The sequence below is a fragment of the Rattus norvegicus genome, chromosome 2 (assembly GCF_021556685.1).
Source record: "Rattus norvegicus strain SHRSP/BbbUtx chromosome 2, alternate assembly SHRSP_T2T, whole genome shotgun sequence".
In the NCBI taxonomy this organism is placed as follows: domain Eukaryota; kingdom Metazoa; phylum Chordata; class Mammalia; order Rodentia; family Muridae; genus Rattus; species Rattus norvegicus.
The window spans coordinates 155,110,365-155,133,233 of NC_141535.1; the positions used below are offsets into that span (position 1 = coordinate 155,110,365).

The window sequence follows — 22,869 nt, forward strand, 5'->3', positions numbered from 1 at the left end:
CCTATAAATACTATTTTTGAGAAATTAAACTATGGTCTGAAAATAACTAAACTTTTTCCTCATTGAATAGTCTTAGTGAAGGGTTACAGTGGGAGTTTTCTCCACAGTAGTTACCACTGACTCACCAGAGTTGACACTTAACACTATTGGAACTTGAAACTTGGAATACTGTGCTGTTGGAGAAACCAGAAAGTGGCCATGAAAGCAATGGCAGTGACTGAGGACAACAAAGAAATGCACTAGGCTAAACAGAGTAGGATGAATGGATGAACAAGACTTTACTGTTTGCAAGAATGTTCATTTTCTTTAACGTTTTCAATGTTTCTAATAGAAGAAACAAAAGTTAGTGAACTGTTATGACTAGTTGAAGAAAACTCAACACATGGGAAATGACAGTGGGAAAAATTACTACAAATACACTAGGAAGTGAAATCAGATTAATCAAACTAAGGAAGTCAGGGGAACCCAAGAACACAAGATGGACAAATCTTATTTCTCTGCTGATCTAGTGCATTCTTAGATGAGAAAAACAACTCTAAGTTTTAAAAAAGAAACAATGTTAAACTGTGCACAGCAGTTCATGCCTATGATGTCAGTACCAGGAAGAATAAAACAGGAAGACTGCCTTGAGTTCAAGGTTAGCCTGAGCAACATAATGAGACTGCTTCAAGAACAAAAAGCCCAACACTCTGAGAATGGAGAGATGACTCATCCACTAGAGCACTGGCGGAGAAGTCAGGTTTGATTCCTAGCACCTACTTTATCTCACACCCATGCCTAACTGTAGTTTCAGGAGATACAGTGCCATCTCCTGACTTCCACAGGCACTAGGCACACACATGGTACACATAAATACATAATAAATAAATCTAAAACAAAGAAACAAATCAAAAACATCCACTTAAACAAAACATTTAAAAGTCAGGCATGATGGCATAATCTCAGCACTTACAAGGCAGAGGAGGCAAGAGGACACTGCAAGGGTAGGGCCAGTCTGGTCCAGGATAAAATGGCTATCCATAACAAAACAGCCCTCACATTGAATAATTATAGTAAAATATGAAAATCAAGACATCAAGGAATGCTTCCCTCTTATAAGAACAAAAAAAAACTTAAATTCAAGACGCTCTTATGAAAAAGTATGTTTTAAGGCTTTAATATATTTACAGCTGCAAAACAGCAATGTGTCTTCTCTAGGTCCTGCTTTTAAGTGAACATATATAATAAAATCAATAAAGGCATGCATGTAAAAGGAAAAAGAAGGAAGCAAAAACAGAAAGCAAAAAAATATGCCATTAACAACTTGTAGGCCAGAGGTTGAGGAATCCCGTTTATGTGACTGCTAAAAGCCATACTGATTGAGTGATTTTATAAGGTGTCCCTGGTAACTGCTCTCATCTCACGGGTCATCTCAACCTGTTTCTCTAGATGGAGGAAATGAGCAAACTGCCAAACATAACAGAGTATTTCATGGGTGCCTCTGTGGTCTCCTCCCTTGGGATTTTGTTTTTTTTTCACTCAGTCCCTCAAACTTGCATTCTGTCCCTGAAAGTATGGTTTTTGGAGTTCCTGGGCAAAGCTGGTCATTTCCTTGGATAACCTTTCGGAATTGCTCAAAATGGGCTGTTGCATGTCCTAGAGACCTCATCAGAGTAAATTTTCCTTTCTAATTGCTTCTATTCATTATTTTTAAATAAAAAATAGTTTTAACTATTATGTGTATGGGGTTTCTGACTGCAGGTTTGTCTGCACACCATTTTCATGTGTGGCTCCTATAGAGGTCAGAAGAGGGTGCCTGACTCCTTGGAACTGGAGTTATAGATGGTTATGAAGCCACCATGTGGATGCTGAGAACTGAACCTGGATCCTCTCTGGAAGAGCAGCCAGTGCTCTTAACCACCAAGCCATCTCTCTAGCTCCTCTTAATAAATAATTTTAATTAAATAACACTATAGGATTTTGTAAAAGAATAAAAGTCATTTACTTTAAATTATTTCATTTTAGAGAGTCAGGAACAGATTTTCTTAAGAATATCAAGTCTTAGATATCCTGGATCTAGTCCAATATTTTTTATAACACACCACAACTCTTTCTACCCAAGGTCCACCTGTAGTATATATCTCTTCAAACAAGCTAAACTTTCCTGCTATTAGCCCTTAATATTCATCTACTTTTAAAACATTATTTATCTTTCTTTGTGATTTTACATCCAACTTTAATAGCCAAATCTTCATTAAGAGGTAAACTACTGAATTATTTTGTTTAAGAATGGTTTAAAAAGCATTCTACAGGAACTAGAGAAATGGCTCAGTGGTTATGAATATGTACTGCTTTTCTAGAGGATCCAAGTTCAGTCCCCAACACTCATGTCAGAAAGCTCACTACTGGCCCCTTTAGGATACCTGAGCGCATGCGTGTGCACACTCAGCTTTTTTTTTTTTTTAAGAGTACTTTTATTTTTCCATAAATGTTCATTAATCCTCTACCTATAAGTCAGCATTTAAGGAGTTATTAGGAACATAATGATAAAATTTATATTTTAGTGGGATAAGACAAATAAAATGGAATATAAAGTATATTAAATAGGCTAAATATTAGAAAAATATGAAGCTGAAAAGTTATGTGCATAATGACAGAGCATTCAGGGTAGATAGAGCAACAATAAGGGAAAAAAAGAAACTTATGAAAGAAAAAAAGCAAGGTAAGGAATCTAAGATAACCACCATGGAATAAATAGGGGAGAAAGAAAACAAATGGCCAACCACTGTAAAGATTTTGGCATTTACTTTGTACTAAGAAGCCAATGCTAGACTGTGAGCAACAGAGAGCTAAATTCTGTCTTAGGGGGTAAAAAAATCTAACAGGTAGCCACACCTTTAATGCCAGCACTTGGGAGGCAGAAGCAGCAGGATCCAACTTCAAAGGCCAGCCTGATTTACAGAGCAAGTTCTAGGATATCCAGGGCTACACAGAGAAACCCTGTCTCAAAACCAAAAAAGGAGAAAGAGATCTTCCTAGCTTCTATATTAAGCTGCAGTACTCCAGGACAGAGACCTGAGTGGGACCATGAAATCTAAAGTATTTACATTAAAGCACACCCACACCCCTGCTTCACATACACACATCATGAATGCAATGGGATGATGGCACTAATGTTTTGGCTCAAGCAACTTTAGACAGAAATGTAATTAACTAACATAGAGGAGAATTAATGATTACCAGTAGGTCCAGGGAGTGGTGTGGGTTATGTCATTTTTGAACTTGTTAAATTTAAAATGCTTACGATGCATAAAAATAACATGTCAAAATAATCAAATGAATCTAGAGTTCAATAAAGTTGGGAGTAGCCAGGCATAACAGTACCTGCCTGCATCCCCAGCACTCAGAAGGCTGAAGTAGGAGGACTGAAAGTTCTAAGCTAGCCTAGCCATTATAGTGAGACCATGTCTCAAAATTTCAAAATAAAAGAGTCAAAACAAAAAGAGAGAAAGGGAGACTGGATGATATCAATGTAGAAGGCTGTCAGTACAAAAATACTACTTAAGACCATGTAACTTAAGAGATCACCTATGGTACAAATACAGTACCAAATGGTAGGTATACCTCTTAAGAGGTAGAAGAGTAAAGAAGGAATAGTCAGGACTGTTCTGGAGCCACTCAGAAAAAAAGAAAAAAGAAAAGAGAAGAAAAGAAGAGAGGAAAGGAGAGATGGGTTTTTCCCATAAGAGCATAGTGATATCAAATAATTCGCTGATAAAGACTACGGGACCTGTGAGGTGGCTCAGTAGGCGAATGCTACACACAAGCCTGGCAGCCTCAGGTTTATCTCTGGAACCCATGCAAAAGTAGAAACAACAAACTCTGTAACACTGTCCTCTAACTTCTAGATGATATGCATGGATGTGTGGTGAAGCATGTGGGTGCATGTATATGCACATATTTCACATGCAAAATAATGTTTTAAAAATAAAGATGAGGACTGAAAACTACTCATTTCTAGATATACATTAAAAGTACCAAACAGATAATTAACATAAGAATAAAGATTCCAAACCCATCATCTGCCATGACTTATCGTCTATTTCTGCTATTATTTATTCCTACCACTAGACAGACATTCAAGTCCCTTAAAATATTGCTCAGGGTTTAAGAGTTGCCAACTCATATTCCATTCACTATGCTATAGTATAACTGAGTGAATTAGAGAATAAAATTTAGGTATCTGGAAAACACTAAAATTTTTCAATAAAAACACCCCCTTCACTTTCCAGCCTACCCTTGATTTCTTGGAACCACACTGCAAACAGAGTCTCATTTCACTTTCACTCCTTGAATACTGTGAACAGTACTGCTGTGGATATGGGTACACAGAAATCTTGCTTTCAGCTTACCTAAGTATATACACCTAGAAGCAGAATTGCTACATCATACGGTATTTCTATTTTAGTCTGAGGAACACCACCTTTCTAAAGCACCGTACCACTTTTCATTGTTATCAACAGTGCACAAAGATTTCAAATTCTCCATAACTTTACCAACACAACTTTCTTTTTTTTTCCTTTTAAAAATGTGTCCAAGATTATCTTTTATCTACTTGTTTTAATTTTTTTTCTTTTTTTTTTCTTTTTTCTTTTTTTTGGAGCTGGGGACCGAACTCAGAACCCAAGCGCTCTACCACTGAGCTAAATCCCCAACCCCTTTAATTTTTATATTACCTTTGCATGGGCACATGTCCGTGCCCATGCATGAACATGTGGCAGCCCGTGTGTGGAGGTCAGAGCACAACTTGTGGTCATTGGTTATTTCCTCTACCATGGGGGAGCTCATGGTCATTAGACTTGCTGCTCAGCATTCCATGGGACCCATGTTTGACTTTTTACAGTAGCAATCCTAGCTTCTTCATGTACCAAGTTCACCCTATAGATGTCCACTTGTAAATTCTATACCTTATTATTGTTTTAAATAAAAAAGATCCCTTCCAACTTTGATAGACACTATTTCAGAATAAAAGAAAGAAAAACCAAGTTTCTACATACTACCTTCTCAGAAAGAGGAAAATATAAACCTGATTTTTTTAAAAAAAAAATCTCATTTAATTACTAATCCTCACCAGACACATATTTTTTTCCTCTCTAAAAATCTTTTCATTCAGGCATAGCGGCATACAATTATAATACAGGTAATTAGGAGGCTAAGGCAAGATGATCTCGGATTCAAAACCAGCCTGGACAACTTAGTTAAGTCCTACCTCAAAAATGAATAAATATAAACTATTTCCTTTAGTGTTAACTCTATGGCTGGCTCATTAAAGCATGCTTCAAGTCCTGTTCAAGAGCTGACAGAGGAGGTCACTTGAACTCAAAAGTTCAAGGATGGTATTGGCAGGACAGGGAGTGCCACAACTGTCTGAAGCTTGACAACAATCGAGGGAAGCTGACATGGAGTAAGCACACAAATCCCTGTAACTTTAAGGAGAGGGAAAAGGCATTCTGACAGCTGAAGTAGCTTGTGTGAAGGGCCTTAAGATTACAATTGTCTAAGAGCTAGAGGAAAATAAAAGATACAGGTAGGAAAAGTAGATAAAGACCAAATCCGAAGGGCTTGAAGGTCTCAACTGGGCACTCAGAAGCTAAATGTGACACATACAAAACTATTAAAGCAGGGGAGCATGGTTTTGTGTTTGATTGTTTTGCACTGCTGGGTATGAAGCCCAGTACCCTAAACATGCTAGGTCAACACTCACCACTGAGGACTACTCCTCAGCCTGAATTTACTTAAAAAAAAAAAAAAAAAAAAAAAAAAAAAACAGCCCTGGGTATTTTCTGAATTGGAGAATGGCAATCTCAAAACAAACAAACCCCTTTGTAGACAGGACAGTAAAGAATCAATAACGATCTGCAACACTGTAACATTTGTAGCAAGTGAACAGAAAAGAATGAAACAAATCACCATAAGTATCAATCCTTTCTGAAAGAAACTACTTTTCACTGATGCTTCCTGAAGGTTCCTCATGTGAAATGCTCCCTGTACTCCCTACTTCAACTGACTGGCAGGGGATTAGGAGAAAAGTACCTGATAGCCCAGAAAAGCCAATCTACAAACAGAGCAACAGAAGACAGGCAAGCAGGCAGGCAAATTGATAGACTGGTCTGCTTTAACTTGGGCAGAGTTTATGATTCAGTTAAACTATCTTTAGTAACTTAACACATTTTAACTAATACTAAGACTAAGATAGTCTGAGGAAAAATGAATAGCTCACTTGGCAGCAGGTAAGCAGTATGCTAAACATACATGAATTCTCACAACCTTACTTTACTATCATAGCTAAGACCCCAATCTAAATAAAGGAGGTCTCCCTATTATTACTTAAAAGTTCAGTCAAAACAAATCCCAAAAAAGGTGGGATTCTAATTTTTTTAAAGCATTTAATTTTTTAAAAAGATTTATTTATTCGTTTTACTTATATGAGTACACTGTAGCTGTCTTCAGTCACACCAGAAGAAGGTTTCGGATCCCATTACCGATGGTTGTGAGCCACCATGTGGTTGCTGGGAATTGAACTCAGGACCTCTGGAAGAACAGTCGGGTGCTCTTAACTGCTGAGCCATCTCTCCAACTCCGGGATTCTAATTTGTTATGAAAATATTAAACTTTCCTAATGTTGTGTAGCTAGTAAGATGTAATCCTTAGTCTTCTAGTTCTAGACATCAAGCTTTCTATTCAAGGGAAGAGTTAACAAATAAAAAACATTAAGGACTGCCTTTCCCTTCACACTGAAGGTTTGTTAAGGAAATAAAGCAGTTTACTACAACTCTAGCCCACAGAAGCTAACTACTCTCACATGGTCAACCCAAGCCCAGGGCTGAGAGAACCTGACCTGAATACGAATTAAGCCCATGTTGTCCACTGCTTTTAGGCTCATGCTTCTAACAGAATCTCAGACACAGATGGTGAATAATTATCTGCAGAACGAATGCATACAATAAAGAAAAGTAAAAACCAGTGACAGAGCTGCTAGCACAAATTCAACTGTGACTACTAGGTAGTAGAAATTGTCATGACCCCAAAGTATTCTTTTAATTAATCTTTCTTTGTTATCATAATACCATTACTGGAATAACAGTCCCATACCATAGTTTACTCACCAAAATGCAATGCAGTGAGTTTTCATGACTGCTACCATCTAACTCCTAGTGACTTTCATCACCACAAACAGTCCTATACCTAAAGCATTTTCCTCATGTCCACTATCCTAACTTTTAGCAGCCAGTAATTACTTTCTGTCTTCATTGAGTTACTTATTCCAGACATTTAACACTATATTATGAAGTATCTGTGCTGTCCATGCCACCACCACCTTCTCAACACATCTTCCAAAATCTTTAGAATTTCTAGATAAGAGTGTCTTTAGAAGTCAGGTGGCATATATCATACCTACAACCCAGAAATCAGGAGACCGAGGCAGGGGCATCATAAGTTGATAAACTGGAGGCCAGCCTTGGTTACAAAAGGAGATTGTGCTCAAACAGAATGTCAGGCAAGTGTGGTGGCACATGCCATTTCAGTCCAGCAGGCAGAGAAACCCTGTTTCAAAACAACAACAAAACCAACCAACCAAGAATGCCATTAGAATGCTTATATGACAGTGGATTAGCATATGATGAGCATACTCAGAGGTTTGGGACTTAACTTCATCATCATTATTATTTGCAGATTTGTTAATCAAACCTAGCGCATTGCCCCGGCCAAGAGGCAGAACCTTTTCATCTTTACATCCCAGCTTCTGGGTAAAAAAGAGTTCTAAAGTGATCACCAACCACCAATAAACTTAAGCATGCTTATGTATGTAAATGATGTGTATAAACCAACACCCCCAACCCTAACAACAATTATCTGGTATGTTTTAGGAGCTGAGTATGCAGCAATACCTGAAGAGTAGCACATTGGCAGAGGTCATGAAAGCTCTGGCCCTTCTCATATAACTCTTCCGTCCACTTGGCTGTTCAATTAATTGTAGCCTTTTAATATATGTAACTATTTCCCCTAAGTCTGTGAGCTACTTTAACAAAGTAATTGAACCAGAGGAGGGTACCCATGGAAAACTGGATTTACAGCTAGGGGATCAATCAGAAGGCAAATAGCATATGAAAAGTGGAGCATATCTTTGGGGACAAAAGTGTGCGTGTGGGGTAATCTATGTAGTATATTCTAGACAGCTTCTGAAACTGATTTAGAGGACATCGAGCTGATATGTACTAAAAAAAATGCTTTAGAGATTAATATTAAAAAAAATCCCCTTCCCCCAAATTTATGAAATCTCAAATCTGGTACCAGAAGTATTGCATGTAGAGCAGTTATGCTGTATCTGTATTCATAAATGGGATTGTGGTTTGTTTGGTTTTGATTGACTTCTTACAGGAAGCATTTTTTAAGGTTATATCCATACTGTTACTTACATCAGCACTCATCCCTAGTCTCTGACTATAATCAAAATGCCAGCTGTTGCTTGGATTTATCTGATTATAAGAACAAGCTCTCCTATTATGCTTGGAACTATTTTCAGCTGGTTCTTTTCCCTAAAACAATTACATAATTTAAAATCAGCTTCTTCTGCTTGGAGCTATTGGGCATTTCAATTTTAATATCACCAAAAAGATCACATTAGACCACTAGAGCGCCAAGCCACTTGGGTTTCCATAGTATCTACTGAAGAACCAGGTATGATGTGACTATGTTGAAAGATTAGATTAACATTTTGCTTCTTTTTGTGGACTACCAAAAGTTAAAAGTGGTTAAACAGGTAGGTCAAATAGCAATAAGTCAGGGCCATCTATATTGACTATGCAGAGACCACTCGACATAGGAATTCCAGGGTACAACTCTCAAACAGATTTATAGAATTGCTACTTGGAGGAACTACAAACATACCCATTAAAATTAAAGCAGGCAACAGAAGCAGCAACAGGGTCAACTGACACAGCTTGGTTGGGAGAGTAATAATGGAAGGACACCAACACAGTTTACAACATCCTCCATTTTTGTAAAAGGGAAGAAGAATTTGTTTTGGTTCAAGAGATACAGCCCATCATAACAGAGGGCATGATGGCTAAGACAGACTCAGTAGGCAGCAATAAGAAAACCTGCTTTAAAAAAACAAAACAAGGGTTGGGGATTTAGCTCAGTGGTAGAGCGCTTGCCTAGCAAGCACAAGGCCCTGGGTTCGGTCCCCAGCTCTGAAAAAAAGAAAAGAAAAAAACAAAAACAAAAACAAAAAACCATACCCTTTTTAAAAGAAGATCAATAAATTTGATAAACCAACCAGGATAATGAGTGCAAGTATGTACACCATAGTGTCAGAATTGACAGCTGAAAGGGCAGGTGGGACTTGAAGGGGGCGGCAGAGATGAATTGGTCCAAAACACAAATTTGCCAGAATAACTAAATTGTTCCAGTGGGCCCCCACGTATTCAACACCTTGAGTCAATTACCTTCCTGAAACGTGACATCCAATTGCCTGGACAGCTGAACACAAGCCCTATCCAGTCAGATGCTTAAACTCAGGATGGGGGTGTGGCCTTTAAGAGTTCATGCCTAGAGTGCACAAAGCCCTGGGTTCAATCCCCCAGCACTTCAAAAATCTAGCATAATAGCACATACCTGTAGCCCCAGTCCTGGGAGGGGAAAACATCAGATTTCAAGCTCATCCCTATAACCTGGAATACCTGACCTGAGGCTGTCAAGATTTTTTTTCTAAAAAGATGTTTTTGAGATTTTTATGTATATTAGTGTTTGACTACACATGTCTGTGTGTGCAGTGCCCACAGAGGCCAGAAGAGGGCATTAGATTTCCCCCGACTGAAGTTACAGACGGTTGTGACCCACCATGTGTTTGCTGGGAATTGAACCCAGGCTGCTCTTAACTGCTGAGCCATGGCCCCAGACTTAAGTTGTTTTTCTTAAAAGGGAATAATCCTAGATCCATCAGAGATCATAAGAGCAGAGGCTTTTCTTCCAGTCTAAATCTGAGTGCAAGAGCCCATGTTCTCTTAACTGCTAAGGGTCTCTTCATGCCCCTCCCTCACTGCATTGTGAGAAGGAAGACCATTCTCAGCAGGCTGCAAACATTCCAGAAAATGTAGCCATTGCTTTGAAGGGAAGCATAGTTACTCTGAAGGGCCCCAGAGGAACTTGAACTGCAGAGACTTATCACTCAGGCTCTTTAGGAAAGGGAGAGTCGAGGCTCTGGGTTGCAGGGTGTTACAGAATGCTCTGGAGGGTGTTAACACTCTACACCCTAAGAGCTGGGAATGTTCTCTTCCCCATCAACATGGTCATGGAAGAGAAAGTCACAAATTTATCCACAGGGGGTGTGTGAAGACAGGTGTTGCCTGATCAGCCCTCAACCCCAGAAAGGTGAGGTGATGAAGTTCAGCAGTTACAAACAGATGGTCAGTGGAGCCTGCTGCCCAAGTCCCAGAGCCTATGTGGTGGAGAAAAAGAACAAGTTCCCTCTCCTACATGCCCACACTGACAAGTAAATGCTTTCAAATCATTTTTTAAAGAAAGAAAAAAGTATCACAAAAAATTGCTTTTTTAGTGTTAAAAAGTATGTTCATAATCAAATTAGGAAACACTATATTATCATAGGATTTTGGGTTTAGTTAATAAAAATTCAATGAAGCAACTAGTAAAATGTAATTTACATTAATATTACAAGTTGAAAAAACAAAACAAGAAGACAGGGTCTTAATTGTGTATAACAGATTGGTTTTCCCGTGTTCCCGTCTGTGATCTCCTGAATGCAGAGATTATAGGTGTGCACAGCACATGGAGTTTACATTACATTTAAAGTAAAAGTGAAAAGCAACCAAACTTTGTTCTGATATTATTTTTCAAGAGTCAAGCTACTCGTATTAACAGTAAATGTCTATGACTTGCAAATCATACTAGACAGTGTGAATTAGAAGTGTTTTCTAATGCTATACAGATGGCTCAGTGGGTAAGAGCACTAGCTGATCTTCTATCTAGTTCAATTTCCATCACTTACATGGCTCCTTAAAGCCATGTGTAACTCTAGTCCCAGGCAATCTGATGCCCTATTCAGACACTGTACAATGTGGTATGCAGACATACATGAAGTATAAAAAACACCCATACACATAAAACAAAATACTGTTTTCTGGTTAAACTTACACTCTTGTGGGAAAGCAGCAACAAAATCTACATAAAACATTAAGCTGGGTGGTGGTGGTGGTGGCAGCGGCAGCAGCAGCATATTCACTAAAATATCAGCACTGGGAAGCAGAGTCAGACCGATAGGATATACTGTCCAGGACAGCCAGGACTGTACAGAGAAACCCTGTCTCAAAAAAACACAAACAAAGCCTGATGATCTAAGACCAATTTCCCTAAACCCACCTGCTAGAAGGGGAGACTCAACTCTTTCAAACTGCCCACTGATCTGACATGCCTGCTGTGGCAAACATGCATCCATGTACATATATACACTCATACACATAAAATAAAGATAACAAAATCTCAAGTCTATAGTAATTACAAGTAACAGATATCTGTAACAAAAGCAATGCTAATAAGTTACAAATGTGATATAAAAGTATGGTCCAAGGGGTCAGGAGTCCTGAGACATTTAAAACAATTTTTTTAAAGGTCAAAACTATCTTTCTGACAAAACATACATTAATATGTGTGTGCGTTGATGTATGGGTACATATATAAATGTTAACATTGCACTGATGTAAAGGGGTTAAAACTGCTAGTGTTCTAGCATAAACTAGGATAAACCAGCATTATGGTGTAATGCTGTCACTGTATTTCAGTTAGGCCAAGTTACTGAAGAATGTCCTTGGGCCTGGAGAATGACTCAGCAGTTAAAAACTCTGGCTGCTTTTCCAGAGGAATTGGGTTCAATTCTCCGTACCCACACAGCTACTTATAAGCATCTGCCACTCCAATCCCAGGGGATACAACTCCCTCTTCTGGCTTTCAGCAGCACCAGACATACACAGAGCACAGACATAACATACATGGAGACAAAGCACCCATACTCTTTGATGCCACGTATGGTAGTATATACCTTTAATTTCAGCACTTGGGCGGTGAGGCCAGCCTGATCTACATAATGTACATAGTGAATTCTAGGCAAGGGAGGGCTACTTGGCAAGTTACATACCAGCAAAGGCTACACAGTGAGACCTTGCCTTAACGCGCACGGAACTTTTATCAACTACTGACCTTTTCTAACTATGTGACAGTAGTATTCATAAATCACTCCTGCAGCAATATCTACAATCAGATGTAGAAAAAGTAGTTGGACAATTAGATTGTGAATTGAACTAACCATTTTTTCCCCAAGAAAGACCATTTTTCACTTGAAAGAATGACAGAGAAATTATGGTTATTTTGATTCAGTGTCTGGCAGATTTAGTAAGCCTGTGGCTTCAAGGAAAACAATCTACAGTATTTACTGCTAATGATAAAATGGGGGCTTTCAAGTAAAGATTAGTCTTAGAAAACTGTGTCCACGACCATGAGCTTGACATGTTTTGAACAATAATGATTTTTCTGAATTGTACTAATATCAATTGTGAATTTCTTTTTTCTTTCTTCATTTTATTAAAAAAAACTTTTTAGGTTGGGAGGAAATCTTTTCATTGCATAACAAACTGTCAGCATTTGGAAGATCTGAATAACTTCAGTGTAGTTTTGTCAGTGGACTGTTTTCCAAATAACTCAATACATGTAACAAAACCATGAATAGAAGTGTAAGGCAGACTAGAGTCTGTGGTTCAATCAATATTTAACTTAACAATGTAAAGAGTATACTGATACAGCTTCAGACAAATGCCAACCGATCTTTGTGAAATAATCATCCACACTATAGTATCATTGATTAAGTATCCTAAAAAGGTTTTTCAAATCCTTATCTATATGCTAAATTCAGAAATTGATATGAAAATTCAGCTATCTTCTTTTTTTTTGGAAGATTTAAATATTTTTTATTGGTTATTTTATTTATTTACATTTCAAATATTCCCCTTCCCAGTTTCCCCTCCACAAGCCCCCTATCCCATCCTCTATCCCCCCTGCCTCTATGAGGGTTCTTTCCCACCCACCCACCCACCCACTACTCCTGCCTCTGCAGCCTAGTGTTCCCCTATCCTGGGTCTTCAAGCCTCCACAGGACCAAGGGCCTCCCCTCCCAGTGATGCCAGATAAGGCTCTGTTACAGATGCAGCTGAACCCATGGGTCCCTCCGTATGTACTCTTTGGTTGGTGGTTTGGTCCCTCGGAGCTCTGGGGGGGTCTGGTTGGTTGATATTGTTGTTCTTCCTATGAGGTTGTAAACCCTTTCACCAGCTGTCTTTTCTTAAAGATGGAAAAAGGTTAAATATGAAATTCTTCTCATTAAATAATTTTGGTTTGAGAAAGCCAAGTTAGTTTCCATTAAAATTTTTTCTATTCATTAAAAACAAAACAAGACAAAACTTTGAGGGGTTGGTTTCTCTTTTTCATCACGTGGGTCCCAGGGATTGAAACCAGGTCATTAGGTTTGACATCAAATACTTTTGTCTGCTGAGTTATCTTGCCAGTTCAACATTTAAAAAGTACTAACTTCAGCCCAGCATGGCCTTTAATCCCAACACTCAGAAGGCATAGGCAGGTAGGTCTATGAGTTCAAGGCCAGCCTGTTATATAGCCATGGCTACAAAAAGAATCCCTGCCTTAGAAAAACAAACAAACAAACAAACAAACACCCAAAAAAGTATTGATTCTAATTTCCAAATTGGAAAATATTGAAAGAGACCCACAAATAAAAACTAAAAGTCTGTAGTGAGTCTTTGAACCTCAAACATCTACAGACTTCTGAACTAAAATACGGGTTGTTCTTTTCTTTTTTTTTTTCTTTTTTTTCGGAGCTGGGAATCAAACCCAGGGCCTTGCACTTGCTAGGCAAGTGCTCTACCGCTGAGCTAAATCCCCAACACGGGTTGTTCTTTTCTTCCTCTCTTTCTCCTCTTCCTCCTCAGTCTTGCCATAGGCCAGGCTGATCTCAAATTCATGGCAATTCTCCTGCCCCAGCCTAGCCTGTCCAGACAAGATTGCCTGCGACTGGAATTATGAATGGACATGAGGAGTCATGTGGGTGACAGGAACTGAACCAGAGAGAGGATCACCGAGTACTCTTAACCACTGAGCCATTGCTTCTGCCGAGGAAAATATTTCAAATTCACACTAGTTAGTAGCCAGAATGATTCTTAGGTCATAGATACTTACTGGTAATATGAGCAGCTTGATTAGTGAAAATGCTAAAATCTCTATGTGCTTCTAAGTATGTGCCACCATACTATGCCCAGCTCTGATGCATTCTGTAGAAGCCACTTAAAAGGCTAATCTCACAGTAGTGCCTAGTGTCTCCCTGAATACTGACTTTACCAGGCGTGTTTTTAGTGTTAGAAGTTCATAAATGATACAAAATTCCAAGAATCTCTGTGCAGAAAGGAATAGTAATACCTCACCTATAGACTATGCTAGAAGTACATTAGGTTGAGAAAAATTAAAGATAGTAGGATATAGTATTAAAAATAAAGAAGATTTTGATACACAACTGATATAACACCACTCCCTTGACTGTTAAGCCAGAAGCACATATTTCTTCTTAACCTCCAGAATTGAGATGAATTAAATGTTAAACATGCCTGTAATAGGTGCTCATTCAAGCATGTTCCTGCCTCTGGCCAGCACTAAACCAGATGGCCATCAAATCAGCAATGCATGTCAAATTCTTATTATGCACTCTCATTCAGTATAGGCCTCAAGTAAATGTCTACTACCCCCGAAAACGCTGAAAATATTTTAATAACCCACAAATTTGTTAGGGATAGCTATCCATGGAGCTGAAGAGATGGCTCAACAACTAAGAGCATCAGTTGCTCTTCCAGACCCTCATGATAGCTCACAATCAACCACCTATAAACTGAGATCCAGAGACTATGACACCCTCTAGCCCAGCAAACAACAGGCAGACATGCACTACACAGACATACATGCACGCAAAATGTCCATACACATAAAACAAAAATGCTAAAAACAAAAACCCAAACAACTATATAAAGAGTGTAGTGGTAGTGGGGCATGTCCTTAATCCCAGCACTTCAGAGGCAGAGGCAGGCAGTTCTCTGTGAGTTCAAGGCCAGTTTGATCTATACAACAAATTCCAGGTTAGCTAGGGGCTACATGATGAGATCCTGTCTCAAAATAAAAACACCTGAAACCAAATGATTATATTGGGAAAGTTTGGGCTCAATTGCCCCCCCCCCCAAATTAAACCAAAAGTTGTTTCATTCTTTCAAAACCACTCATACATTCTTATCAATAGTGCATATTTATTTGGCCTAGTAGTAAATCATGAAAAACAAGGATGTCTTAGTATTTTAAGAAAATTATCAATGACACAATTCTGTAGTTGTCATATAAACCAGAAAAGCTGATAGGAAGCTAAAGCAATAATTTAAATCCTAGTGATATTTCTATCAGAGATCTTGTATTGTTTCATACTTGAACTATTATTTGAAGAATTAGACAGTAGTTATTTTAAGCACAGTAAGTATGTTCCAAGATTTGTGATGAGAGAGGTCAGTCTCTAAAGTTGTAAGACTTACTAGCTTAGCAATGTTTTTCACTGCGCATTTTGAGCCAACAAAACTATTTCCCCAATACAAAACAGCACAGCACCTTTATTAAACCTTTCCAACCTGACTTCATGTTTTAGACTCAAAATTATGTATTTTAATACTCATACTTAGCATAAGTTGTTTTCACAAGATCGTGTTACTTTTCTAACATTTTATATATGAACCAGCAAACTATTAGAATTTTTATAAGAACTTTGAGAGTTTACTAGAAATGCTACAAAAGAACCCCTCTCTACTACCAAACTTAGATGATCTTAACTTGCTTACTCTTGAGAAATCTCATTGGCAACTTGGTCTCTACCCATTTCCTATATTGTACTGCATAAATTTCTTTATGTTAGTCCCCTCAAACTGGCACTGAACCATCCTCTACCACACTACAGGGAAAAAGTCAAGCTTTCATGAATATCATCTGGTAACTCCTTAAACATTTCAAATAAATACTCACAAACACTTCCTTTGATTTCTGCCTTTCAAAAAAAAATCATGAGTATTTTTTGAAGGAGCTGAATTGATATACTGAAAGGTACTAGTGAATATTAAATAGAAATCTATGAGACATAAAATTATGACTTCAGAAGGGTCACATCATTGTGCCCAATTGCCCTCTAGTAGGCAATTCCCCAATGACTCTTTAATGTAACAAAGTGCAAAGTAACATAAGTTTTATATATATACAAACAAACACCTTAAAAACCACACACACACAGCTGACTGCAAATAAGAGAGCAAGAGATTCAATCATACTGAATCCTATTAGAGTCCTCTCTCTCCAATAAAAGATAAATTAGTGAGTTGTCAGGCATCTCACTACTAACCTACTATGTCCCCAGCATTCATAAAGCAGAGGTCGAGCACTATCATTTTTGTAGATGAAAAGAATCCAAGACTTAAATGATTCTTCCAAGGTCACACACAAAGTTAGAGATCAGGTAAAATTAAATTAAACTGGCAGATTTTGTCCTCATTGCAATCAACCTCTTCCCCACATGTTTCAATGACCTCATTCTGCATACAGTTGTATATTTTATACATACAGTGTCTAATAAGGTAGCTACCATCCACATGAGACTATTACTCACCTAGGTTATAGCTGGTCTAAACAGAGAAATGGTAAAACTGGCTTTTGAAAAATAAGAAGGGAATCATATCATGTCAAATATTTCATTTTTAAAGCTGGATTAAGTGGCCTTTAGGGAATATTAGGCTAACTCTCGCTGTACAGCAATAGCCCTGCCTTCTCATAAATAATAAATACATAAATAATAAAACTCAACCTAAAAAGCAGTATTTTCTTAGAATCTGTTATATTTCACATATATTATATATGTAACACAATGAGGTAACTACATCATGTTCTCTCTATACATTATATAGATTACATATATAACACAATGCAGAAACTATCTGGAGGGGGAGAAAATGTACATACAGGCTTTGGAAAGATTCAGGCAGGAAAGTAACAATACAACAAACAGACTGTCTAGAAGTAATAAAAGATGTTTCTGTCTCATTACAAGAACTCATCATTTCTAGAAGCTTTTGTTTTCTTTTGTGGTATTGAGGATCAAACCCAAGGCATTGTACATACTATGATTTACAAGTGAACAACACCCACTTATGTGATCTTGAGTAAGTCACAGAAATAATTTTTAGTCACATCATATTTATAGGTAGAAAAATGAAAATATTCTAATTTCTAATGCACATACATGGATCCAGTCATTAGATAGTGGCTACCGACATAATATCAAAATATGTCTAATATGCATTTATACCTAACTTTAAGTCACCTATCATAGTAGCCAGGTAGATTCAGTATTTATTAGTCTGTAGTGGCAAGAAATACATAGTAAGGGTAATATCGTGTGTATGTGTTTGTGTTTGTGTTTGTGTATTTGTCAGGTAGTCACAAAAACTTAAAACAGGGTGGGGTGGCACATGCAATCCCAGAACTTGGGAGGGAGAATCAGGGATAATGCCAATAAAATATAGTATTTAGGAGGATAAGGGAGAAAGATTGAGAGTGTAAGGCTATCCTGGGCTACAGCTACATAATGAGACCTTGTCCAAAAAAAAAAGAACAAGAGGGAGGGGTGGAAAGGGAGAAAGTAAGTCTGGTAACCCTATAAAACGTTAGATGTAAAGTTCCAGTATCATCTAGCATTCTAGGTTTGTAACCAAAAGAAGTAAACATGTTACACAAGAATGTGTATATAAATGCTTATACCAGTAATATATACCTGATAAAAAGGGTTAACCACAGTTCCATAGAGATGAACACATATAAACACAATGTGGTATAACTATAGGCAAGCACATTATTCAGACCTAAGAAACATTCTTGTTACAGTATGGATGAACCTTCAAGTCAGGTAGCCACAACATATCATAAAATGTACATTCTATTTACATGAAGCATTCAGAATAGGCAATCAAAACATTGTTTTGAGCTGGAGTAGCTGAGAAAGAATGACTTATATCAGGGGTTCTTTAAAGAGCAGTAAATATTTGGAGATTTGACTTAGGTGTTGATTGTGCAACTATTTAAACACATTAAAAACGACTTTATGGACTGGAGAGATGGGTCAGCAGTTAAGAGCACTGTGCTCTTCCAAAGGCCCTGAGTTCAATTCCCAGCAACCACATGGTGGCTCACAACCATGTGTAATGGAATCAGATGCCCTCTTCTGGAGTGTCTGAAGACAGTGACAGTGCACTCATACATACAATAAATAAATCTTTAAAAAAAAAACCCAAACACTTTATCTGGGTGAATTGTATAGCATGTAAATCACATTTCAAGGAACCTGTTAGAAATAGGAAGCAAAAGAATTAGATTGGTTGGCTACCTGATATTTTTCTGAAATTTCTAACTTTGCAGTATTTATCAGTTTTATATTTCCTAACTTGTGATTTTCCCATTCTAAATATTTTTATTAGTAAAAATAAATCAGCATTGTTCAACATACAAATTTAATGACAACTATGAATTATACATTTAAAAAGTTGGCTTCTGTTACATATAAATTACTCCAATAAAAATATTAAATTTGGGAGCTGAAGAAATGGTTCAGTGGTTCAGTTCTAAGCACCCACATAGCAGCTCACAATTGGCTGTAACTCCACTTCCAGGGGATGGGCCACTGTCCTCTGGCCTCCTTGGACACCAGGCACACACATGGATGCACACACACACATCCGGACAAAACACCCCTATACATAAAATAAATCCAAAAAAATTATTTTAAAAATTTCTTTCACTATAAAAAATGATCACAAAGCTTCATTAACCGTCAAACGAGCTCTGGGAACACACACCCTGGAACATACAGTTCTAACTACTGCAATAAGCTAAAACAGTGCAAACTACATTAAAAGACTGAATGGCATTGGGAAAAGTAAACAAAAGTTGCCATCTCTAGCCCGCAAATGCTCAAGTTCAGAAACGGACCACAGCAGTCTGAAGATCAGTTACAAGAACACATGGGGATAAGAAGCTAAACTCTAAGCTTAGAACGCCTTGTGTTTTAAAAAATAATTCCCTATGTTTAAAAAAAAAGTCACAATGGAAAGAAACTGTGTGTTTAATACATCGAACCTTGGAAGTAGCTGTGTCTATGACAACGAAGCCTTCTTTTCCCTTTTAAAATAATACGTGATGGTGTCAGTCCACAGCCTACCCGATTCCTCACTGCCATCACCACCAGGAGGTGGAGGGAAAGAATACTGAAGACTAGAGGATGACAGCTTTGAATAACCCTTTGGGCTTTCTATGTAAGAATGCAAACTGGTGATCTCTTCTCCGAGAGGAGTAAAAAGATCTGTGGACAGGCTCAAATAAGGGGTTGGGGATAGGCGATCCTTTGACTGGAAAAGGGCACATCGTGAGCTACATCTTGAATCAGCTAGGACCAGAGTGAAACCCAGGCCGCTGGAAGGCACTGCTAGCATCACCAGGACCGCCGCGAGAGGCGGGGGTGCTTTTTTTTTTTCTTTCCAGCGGAGAAGTTGACTCCTGTAGTTTGGACGTTGGAGTAAAACCAGAGTCGGGGTGATTAGAAAAACCTCCTGAACGTGGAAGCGTCTTAGGCCCTGAGAAGTTACGAGGTCGCCGCTCGCTCCCCCATCGCCCTCCGCCCGCGACGCTTGGCGTCGGGGCCGGAGCAGAGCCGGAGCTTCCGCCGCTGCTGGGCCTCCGCCGCAGCCGATATTCCGGCCGCCCGCACTCGTGTCTGGCCGGCTCGGCAGAACAGGCCTAGGCCGCACCCGGCGGGCCCGGGCGCTGTCGCCGGCGGAGGCGGAGCAGGCCCGGCACAAACTTCCCGGCGCGGCGCCCGCGTCACGGCCGCTCGCCCGCCCGCCCAGCGCCATGCCGGCCGCCGCGCCCGCCCGACTCCGTACGAACCCCGCGTCCCGCCGGGGCCGGAGGCCGCAGACCCCACTGTACCTCCAAGTCGCGGCCTTTGTTCTTAAAATTCTTGAGCCGTTGGTTGTCCAATTTCTCGTTGTCCGCCATGGCCGGGCCGGCGACTCTCCCCCCCCGCCCGGGCCCCGCGGGATCCGCCCCAACCACCGCGCCGCACCGACGCTCCCAGGAAGCCGGCCGCCGCCTGCGCCGCCCGCCCGTCCGCTCCCTTCCTCTCGCCCGGCCTCCCCGGCCTCCGCTCCTTGGCTGCCCTCGCCTGCCCTGAGCCCGGGTACCACAGCAGCTCTGGCGAAGACGACTGCGGGGCCGGCGGCGGCAACGGCGGCGGAATGTGCTGCCGGCTGAGAGGGGGAGGCAGCCTCGATCTGAGGGCCCGGCTTTGCGGCCACGCCCATCGTCGCCAACCCGGTCCGCCTATTGGCCGGCCGGGCTCCGGCGTGCTTGGCCAATCAAAAGGGGCGATGGAGAGCGGGGGCGGAAGAGCGAAAGGAAAGGGGAAGGGAGAGTCTGGGGCAGGAAAGGGCCGGGGCGCAGAGGCTTGGGAGGGGAGGGGCCGCGCGCCAAGGGAGAAACCGGAGGCAGCCAAAGAGAAGCAGACCCGGGAGAGGGTGGTCCTGGGGAGGGTATAGTGGTCCTGGTTATGGTGGTACGATTGTCCGGGTAGCCTTGGGTACTGGGGTTCTGAACTTCGTTCTTTTCTCCTCCGGTGTTACTTGAGCGCTTCATTCACTTTGGAAGGCAAAGAGGTGTGTCTAAGCTCCATGCCGAGTCCTAAACCCTGAGTCCTGTCCAGGGAACTGCGAACCATCCTAGGGCTAGGCGTCGGGACTAGGACTGGCTAGGGCGATGTGCATTCAGAAAACTGAAGGGAAAACTAGAGGGACCGGGTAGGAAAAGGAAAGGGGCCTCTGACCAAGTTCCTGCAACAGGTAGAAACTAATTGCCTTTTTGGCCAGTTTCTCTTGGAAAATTAAACTGCTTGATCACAAAGTATTAATTTATAGAGAATGACGACTATGATCCTTGACATAGCAAATGCAACATTGTGACTCTTGATAAAGGAAGTTAATCCCAAAGATACCTCTTAACCAGGAACATTGTAACCAAAGGCGGAAGTAAAACAGATACAAAAAAGCCTCTCAAATTTTTCAGAAGAGCTCCGGACTGGTGACGCGGTTTGTAATCTTAGCTACTGGGCGTGAGGAGGAGCAGTTAAAGAAGTATCCCAAGAGCAAGGCCAGCCAGACCAAGAGTCCAAAGCCACTCTGAGCAGTTTAGTGATACTCCCCCTCTCCTCTCCCGCATTCATGTCAAGATAAAAAATAGAGCTACAACTCATTAGAAGGGGCTAATTATGCTGGAGGCTCGAGGTTCAGAAAAGAGTGAGGAAATGCTTTCAAAATTATATTTAAGCTGAGCATGGTGGTCCATACTTTAAACCTAGCAAAGGCAGGTGAATATGAGTTTGAGGCCAACCTGAGCTACATCATAATACTCTGTCTAAAAACAAACAAACAAACAAACAAACAAACGAATTTGTGTTCATTTACCAAATATTAGTTCCTCAAATGTGTGTGATTTTCTGAAGCAGTGGCAATTCGGAGTCAGAAGGAACGAGGAAGCTAAATGTGTTTGAACTTTGCAAAAGACCCTATTACAAAACCCCTTGGGAACTTTTGGCTTCTGGTTCTTTCTGGCATATTTTGTTTGGGCAGAAATGAACGTTTAGGGTGCAAATATTTCATAAACACGTTTAAAGTCAAAGGAGGGTGTTTTTTTAAAAGTATAATACAAAGACAATGGATTAGACAGGATAAAGTTCTTTCGGGAATGAGGGATAAAGAGAACCACAGGATAGGAGTCTCTTGAAGATTAGTTATAATGGGAGGAATGGTGGAAACTAAACCCTTTAGATACAGAGTAATGCCTTTCAAATAGTCTTTGGTATTTTGCATACTTTCTGCTGGCCTTGGCAAACAAACTCTTTGGAAGTAATTCACACCAAAGGTTAATTTGAATGTAAGTTGAATTCAGAACTTAAAATTCAGACGAAGTTCATTTTGTGTGGGTGGTATGTAGACATATTTCGGTATACACATCTTTGTGCAAATGAGGACAGAGAAAGAGGTCCCACATTGGGCTGGAGAGGTGGCTCAGTGGTTAAGAGCACTGACTGCTCTTCTATAGGTCCTGAGTTCAAATCCCAGCAACCACCTGGTGACTCACAACCAATGAGTAATGAGAGCTAATGCTCTCTTCTGGAGTGTCTGAAGACAGCTACTGTGTACTATATATAATAAATAAATCTTTAAAAAAAATGAGGTCTCACATCGTTACTACTCTCCACCCTATGGCCCTGAGACAAGGTTTCTCACTGAACCAGAAGCTCATCATCTAAGATGAACTGCCTTGTCCACTTGCCTCCACCTCCCAGTGCTGGCCTCCCAGTGCTGGGATCAAGCATAGACGCCTGCACTGGCTTTGCTGTGGAACTAACTCAGGTCCCATACTTGGGGACTCTCTCCCTCATATATTTTTATACTCCAAAGATTGATTTAGTTGAAATAATACTGGATTTACATGCTGGGCACTAGTATATTTTAAAATATAACTAAACCAGTTAATAGTTGTGTATGCTATAGTCCCCAGATGTAGGAGACTTGGACAGTAAGCTCCAGAATTCTGAAGCCAGTCTGCAGACACTTGAGAGATCCTGTGTCTGAAAGA

The 22,869-nt window shown here is 39.9% G+C and overlaps 1 protein-coding gene across 1 annotated transcript in view; it reads right to left on the minus strand.

The window, feature by feature from the left end:
• The window catches only part of Kpna4 (karyopherin subunit alpha 4), a 55,089-nt gene extending 34,854 nt beyond the window's left edge, over window positions 1–20,235 (minus strand). The window contains exon 1 of the mRNA NM_001014793.1: window positions 20,164–20,235. Coding sequence (NP_001014793.1) covers window positions 20,164–20,232 — 69 coding nt within the window. The 5' untranslated portion in view covers window positions 20,233–20,235. The remainder of the gene's footprint in view (window positions 1–20,163) is intronic.
• Window positions 20,236–22,869: the final 2,634 nt, after the last annotated feature.